We start from the raw sequence: 7,448 nt of genomic DNA on the forward strand, positions 1-7,448 counted from the left end.
TAAGAATGTATCTGCGAGAAGAAAAGAGATTTTTACTGGGGGTATCCTCTATTGAATTTGTTCAGGACTTGTGCAAATATTTTGAGGTTACCTTTAACCATTCTAGGATGACCCATTCAACTTTCAACGGTGTTCTCGATAAGATTTGGAGTAGACTAACAAGCTGAAAAGGAAATTTACTCAATTGAGTAGATAGACTCTACTTGGTTAATTCCGTTGCAACCACTATTCTCAGATACCAAATGCAACTCTCTATTTTTCTCAAAGGGGTCATTAGTAAACTAAAGTCTATGATGAGGAATTTTCTTTGAAAAGGACAAATTGATGAAAGAGGATTGAATCTTGTTAGTTGGAATATATTGGTTACTCCGAAAAAATATGGAGATTTAGGGATTAAAGATCCTTATTGTGCGAATATTGCTCTTCTTGGGAAACTAGTTTGGACTTTTTTCTATCAGCCAAACAAGTTATGGGTTCAAATGTTAGATGCCAAGTACCGATCATCTTAATATGAATGTTTTGGTTGTCCTAGGGATGGCAATTTCCCCCGGCGGGGCGGGTATCCACGGGGATTCACCCGCCGGGGAACAGATATATGGAACGTTTTTTTTCCGCGGGTGACGAAGACGAGTACCCGTCTATTAAATGGGGCAGGGCAGGGGAAGAGGTACCCACCCCGTCGGTACCCGTATAGTACCCACAAATATAAAATTATATAAATGCCCATATATATATATATATATATATATTATGTTAAAAGACCAAATTTTATTCTAGCAGTCGCCCTCCTCACTTCAAATTCACTCTCAAACTCTCTCCTTCAACCCAGAAGCCACCTCTTTCTTCCTCTGCCTCCAGCTGCTGCTTCTCTTCTCCAACAACAGCGTCGCCGCCGTCTTTCTCTTACCTCGTCACCTCACCAGCCACACCAAGGTTCTCCGCTGCATACAAGCCTCATCGTTGGTCACCGCCTCCTTCCCTCATTCACATCGTAAATCACCACCTTATCACTCACTGTCGTTGCCTCATCAACGTCGTTCGCCGCCTCCTGCTCCTTGCTCGTTCATCATCATTACAGCCTCCTAATCGGTCTTTCTCGTCGCTGCCTCCTCAAGCAGAATCGTCACCGCCATCAGCACAATCGTCGTCGCCTCCAACAGCCTCTTCGTCGCTCATCGTCGCTATCTGCCGAAGCCTTGTCGTCGCCACATCAATAAGGCCCTTTCTCTCTTATTAGTTTCTTTTGAGGTTTTTTTTTCAACATTTGGGGTTTAGGGTTTGTTCAATGTTTTAAATCTTTTATCTTTTGTGTTTGTATCTTTATTTTTGCAATTATTGTTGTATTTTTATTTGGGAATTCAGGATTTGTTCAATTGCTAATGTTTTGTATTTGAAATTATTTGAAATTGTTAATCTTCTGAGTTTTATTTTTGTTTGGGCAATTGTTGTTGAATTTTGATTTGGAAATTTAGGATTTGTTCAATTGTTAATGTTCTGTGCTTGAAATTGTTTCTTGTTCTATGTTTGAGATTGTTAATTTGTAAAATCCGCGGATATCTGCGGATATCCAGGTCTCCGGCGGATACGGGGTCCCCGTTACCCGTGGCGGGGATGGGAGGCGGATTGTGGTGACGGGGGCGGGGGCGGGGGTATGTCCTCGCTCCCATGGAGACCCGTTGTCATCCCTAGGTTGTCTTAAGAACAAGGGCTCTCCCATTTGGAAGAGTCTTTGCAAAGCTTGAAAAATGTTGAAAGATGGGTTTGCTTGGTGTATTGGGAATTTGAACAAAAATTTTTTGTTTTCGTGCTGGAAGAAAGAAGGGTAGCTATCTAATAAGATGGATTATGTTCACATTTATGATTCAAACATCCGGATACAGAATATCTGGTCGGTTGGTAGGTGGCATTTGGATACTCTTTATTCTCCTTTATCTCAAAATCTGAAAGATAATATTCTTTCTTACAAATCAAGATATGCAAGCAGGTTCGGAAGTGGGTTGGTATTGGTCTGGGTCTGCTGCCAAAGTCTATGACTCACGCAACGGTTACTTGTGGTTGTGTAAGCAGCTGTTTGATTGGGAGGAGCGGAAGAATTGACTTTGATTTTGGCATCCGCTTGTTCCGAAAAAGCACAAGTGTTTGGTTTGGCTGTGTCTTAAGGAGGCTCTTCCTACTGCAAGTTTTCGATTTAAAAGAGGGATGTCATCATCAGATAGGTGCCTAAGATGTCTTTCTAGGCAGGAATCGATTTTACATTGTATTCGGTATTATCCAAAAGCTCAGCTTGTATGACATAGGTTGGATATTTCTTGCCATCCTCTAGATTTGAAGCACTGGTTCTTGTATCATAGCAAAGAGCATCCATTCAGGTTCTTTTTGAGATTATGGTGGATATGGCAAGTAAGGAATAATGACATCTTTAATCCTCATGAGACTTGACTTTCAGAAAAAGTGATTTGTCTGGCATTGGCTTCAGAAAAAGAGCTTATGAGTATTTTTGAATTACAACATAGGTCTCTCTCTTCTATTCTAAGTGATTCATGGAATCTCCCATCAATTAGTATCTTTAAGATTAATTGTGATGCTAGTTATCCTAATTCTGATGATAGTGTTAGTTTTGCTTCCGTTATTAGAGATTGTAATGGGAGTTGGCAAAGGGGTGTTTGGGAATGATTTGAAGTAATAGTATTCTTCTAGAAAAATTATTTGCTATTTGAAGAAGATATCTCTTAGTTTAGGATGTGGGTCAACGAGATATTATTTGTGAGATGGATTGTGTGGAAGCGTTTAATCTTGTTACTAATCACCAAAATAATTTTGGGTTTATTGATCCATTGGTTCTCAAAATAAGGGATATCATATACTAGAATTGATGTATTAACTTTCGTTTGATTATGAAAAATGCAAACACATACCATGACAAAAATAACGATAAAGTTAAACTTTATCAAGTCGAGCTTCTTTTTCCATGAAAAGAATTTAAAAAGTAGTTAGTAGTCATAAAAGATATTGTCCCTCTATTAAGCAGTTCTTTTATATATATTTTTAGCTTAATTAAGTCACGCAGAAAAAATCAAAAAATACAATTAAAATATTATTTTATGTGTTTTTTATTTCTTTATAATTATACTATAATACTTTTATGTTAAGATTTTTGTGATCCATATATATATAATTTTGCTTGTATAACAATTTAAATTGAATCTTATGTTTTAATATTACATTACATTTGTAATTAATATTTATTATTATTATTATTATTTTTAAATATTTAATATTATTTTATATATATATAATATTTTATTTTATCGTAATTTCCACTTCGGCAGAAGCGTCATTGCGCTTTGCATTTCAGTGCTGGAGGTTTTTGGGAGGTGTATTCTTCAAGAGTTGATTTCATTATTTCGTGTTCGAAATTGATAGCTCACTTATGCTTCTAAACTTGTTTGAGAAATAATAAATAAAAAAAATGAATAAGTCGTTTTTTAAAATAAAATAAAAATGGACAAAAAATAGTGTTTGGTATTTGAGAAATTGGCTTGTTTGCATTTTTATTAATTGTCTAATTTATAATCATCTATGCAAGGGCATTCAGCATTGTATCACCACTATCCATTAAGCAATGAAAGACAAAAACTAGCTCTACCAAGAATTATTAGTAATATACTAATATAAAAAGGCATCCATATTAAATGCATCCAATAAATCAAAATATGAACAAAAGAAAGTATTAAAGCACCTAATAAAAAATAAACAGTAAAAAAAAATAAAAAACAGAAAGAAAGAAAGAAAGAAAGAAAGAAAGACGGCGAATGCATTCTTAAATTTCTTTTGGATTCGATTCTATCCTCCATTATTTGTAGCTTGTATGTTAACTTATTTACATATTCTGATGGTAACCTCAATGCAAAAACATGCCTAACACGTGCATGATTTTTCCATTTTTGGTACATCATTTTTTCTTACAAAGCTAGAAAATTGAGTCCTTAGCATATGTTAAAAAATTTAGTTCCTACGTCAAAAGAATCTGTCTATCATTTTTTCTTACATACTCCCTCCCTTATCTATTACTACTTTTCTTACATAAATAAATAAATCCATTCTTATATAATCATTGTTGAGAGGCCACTACCATCCAAAAATTTCCAAATCTAACCCACCATCTTCATTTTCAAGTCCCAAACCGATGCATGTGCGACGGTAATCAATCATCTGCCCCACCACCAACCTTCGTTCGTTGTTTTAAGAAGCTTCAATTGAGTTTCAAACATCATCCGAAATTCTCAATTCATCTCCCATCATCCATTAGATGGAGTCTCGTTGACCCCACTCCATCTATTATTGGATGTATGAACCCTTGTGTGAGATCAGTAGATCACACTTCATTTAACAATAATATGTTTGATAGGGATGTTCTGGGGTCGAATTGGATTAAATTAAAGACAAATTTAAATCGAACCAATTAAATTGGCATTGAACTAGTTTGGATCGGGTAAGATTTTTTTGACCCAATTCTTTCAGGATTTGTCTCAACATTTATCATAAATCACTTCTGCTTTATTGTTTCTCTTTTGTTCGTTTAGAACCGGAGACTCTGGTTCCTCGTTATGTTGCGACGAGGTGGTCGCAACATCGGAACCACATCTTAACAAGAGGAACCTAGGCTTGAGTTTATTCTCCCAAAGTTCCCTAAAAGCCACGTCATCCCCAAACTTCTTTCTAACCTCAACCAAAACCATCTCGGCCGGTAGCCGGTAAGCTTCCACCCCAATCTCTAATTGCCCTTTCATCCTTCCCAAGTCAACCCCACCCTCCTTCTTCCACCTCACCGCCATCCCTTGCGCCACCCCAACCTCCTCCGCCACCTCCACCACCTCCTCCGGTAACCCCCTAACCACCAACCACTCTCCCTTCCCACTACCAACATCACCAAACAGCCCTGACAAATCCAAACCGGAAGAAAAAGTTACTATATCAAAGGCATTCAAGACCTTATTGGGCCCAACCCCAAGCCCAAGCCCATAATCATCCTCATAAGGCTTAATCTCTTTGTAGCCCTTTCTAAACCACGGATCCTTTTTCATTTCTTCGACAGTTATTCTTGTCTCTGGGTTAACATCTAGAAGCTTCCGGAGGAATCTTTTGAGATCCGGTGACATCCAACGTGGACACCGAAACTCTCCTTTGTAGATCTTTCTATACATAACCATTAAGTTTGGGTCATTAAACGGTAAGTACCCTGCCGTTAGAACGAACAAAACGACGCCGCATGACCATACGTCAACTTTGGCACCGTCGTAGCCGCGTTTCGATAGAATCTCCGGTGCCACGTAGGCAGGGGTCCCACACAGCGTGTGTAATAGTCCATCAGGGTGTATCTGCAAAAAAAAAAAAAAAGTCAAAAATGTTGGGAAAGACGCCAATGTTCATTAGAAGCATAAACGTAAAAACTTTTCTTAAAAAATAAGATTCAACTTTGTCTAGATTAGTTTGTACGCTTTAAAAAGGTACAGAATCTAATTATTATATTTGGTAAAAGATAATGATTATAAAATAAAAATTAATTCTGATAAAATAATCATGTAAAAGATTAAACATCGTTGTATAACATTTTTTTTCATAACCATTTACGGTAAATATAAAAAGCATTTATTTTGTACGTAATTGAATGAATTGAGTTAATATTCCTGAAATTATACTAGTGTTTTATTCAATAATATTTATGGCTTACATTGGTTCTAACTTTACTTCCGTCAGTAGAAAAATTTTAAAATATTTTTGAGAACAAATTGAAGTAAAAAGATAAAAAACGTAAGTCACAAATATTAAATTAAAAAATCAAATGAAGTAAATTAAAATTTTGAGGATCACTATCTATTCATAAACCAATCTGATTATTAACTCAAAATTGTTTTATAATACAATATATCAAAAGCAAATTCTATAAACAAATGGAAAATGGTTAGAAAAGCACTTCTTAGAAATGTTTTTAACGTAAAAAATCCAAACGTAATTGTTTAGTAATCATATTAATTGTTAATAAGTTATTTGTTGAATTTCTTAAACAAATATGTTAATAAGAATAACAATTTAGTAATGTTAAATTCCGTATATATCAAGTCACCAAAAAAAAATTCCGTATATATCAATTCAATCTCTTTGTAAAATATAATGTTAGGACTAAAGAATACTTTGAAAATTCGAACCCTAAATTGAATAATAATTAGAATATGAAAGATGAAATTAACCCGAAATTATGCTGTTAATTGAAGCCAAAGCCCTGACCTGATCCCTAACTGCACTCAATCCAAAATCCGAAACCTTCAAATTGCCATGTTCATCAAGCAAGAGATTCTCCGGTTTAAGATCCCTATGAAACACCCCACGCGAGTGGCAATGTCCAACGGCCGAGATCAGCTGATGAAAATACTGACGGCTCAGATCTTCCGAGAATCTCCCCTTAGAAACCCTCGCAAACAATTCACCACCTTTAATAAACTCCATTACGAAGAAGATCTTCGTCTTCGTCGCAAGAACCTCGCGGAGCTTCACGATGTGAGGGTGATGCAACCTACTCATTATGTTTATCTCTCGCTTCACGTTACCGGCTAAACCGGTTCCCTGTAACTTCTTCTTGTTTATGATCTTCACCGCCACGCTTTCTCCAGTCTCAAGGTTCCGCGCGTGGTAAACCTTCGCGAACGCGCCGCATCCTAAGAGCCTTCCAAGGTCGTATTTCCCGAACAGAGCCCTTTGCTCCGTCGGAGACGGTGGCGAGTGGTCTTCAATTTCCGGCATTGGGACTACCGGAAAATGAAGATTTGCCGTTGATGGTGAAGATTGAAAATTGGAATATGGGTTTTGTTATTGGGGGTGGGAATTGAAATGGGTTGGTCGCAAAATCTGTTATTTGTTGGGTTTTGAATAGTGATTGAGAGGATTTGATTTTGATTATGCATGTTTCTGGTTTTATTGGCCTAGTTTTGCTGCTTTTTCCGTTTAAGAGAACCGGGGTAAGAGTATTTTAATTTTGTTTTATTATTTTTGTTATTTTTTGGCTTACGAAAGTTCGGGGGAAAAGCGTGAAGGTTTTGTTTGTGTCCACACACGTGTAGTGTTGCGGTTGTTGAAATCTTGCAATTGGATCTTGGCACGTGTTTTTTGGGGGTAATTTTGGAAAAATGGATATTTGTTTTGTTAGAATAATGTGGCATATTGTTATGATTTTGATTTGTCATTTTGCATTGCATTAAATGAACAATGTTATTTTGACCAAACACTTCTAATTTGATTGGATCCAATTTTAAATAAATCGCTAGACTTTTCCTATATTTTATGTAATTAATATTAAAAAATAACAATGTCACTCATATTTTTAATAATATTACTCCATATATGAATTTTTTTTTACGATATGTTTACTATGAATTTGTAAAAAAAGACTGATA

The 7,448-nt window shown here is 36.0% G+C and overlaps 1 protein-coding gene across 1 annotated transcript; it reads right to left on the minus strand.

Annotated features, from left to right (window-relative positions):
• Positions 1–3,813: 3,813 nt before the first annotated feature.
• Positions 3,814–7,007, minus strand: LOC130973554 (CBL-interacting serine/threonine-protein kinase 11-like). The gene is made up of 2 exons (XM_057898145.1): positions 6,286–7,007; positions 3,814–5,378 (listed from the first exon to the last, which is right to left on the minus strand). The coding sequence occupies exons 1-2, from the start codon at positions 6,796–6,798 to the stop codon at positions 4,530–4,532; spliced, it is 1,362 nt and encodes a 453-aa protein (XP_057754128.1). The 5' UTR covers positions 6,799–7,007; the 3' UTR covers positions 3,814–4,529.
• Between the last annotated feature and the right edge of the window lie 441 nt (positions 7,008–7,448).

This window comes from Arachis stenosperma, chromosome 1 (genome assembly GCF_014773155.1).
Source record: "Arachis stenosperma cultivar V10309 chromosome 1, arast.V10309.gnm1.PFL2, whole genome shotgun sequence".
Lineage (NCBI taxonomy): Eukaryota > Viridiplantae > Streptophyta > Magnoliopsida > Fabales > Fabaceae > Arachis > Arachis stenosperma.

Coding starts and splice junctions, on each gene's coding strand:
- LOC130973554 (XM_057898145.1), bottom strand. CDS start 6,798: ATGCCGGAAATTGAAGACCACTCGCCACCGTCTCCGACGGAGCAAAGG. Junction 5,379..6,285: donor TGAGTGCAGTTAGGGATCAG/GTCAGGGCTTTG, acceptor TTTTTTTTGCAG/ATACACCCTGATGGACTATT.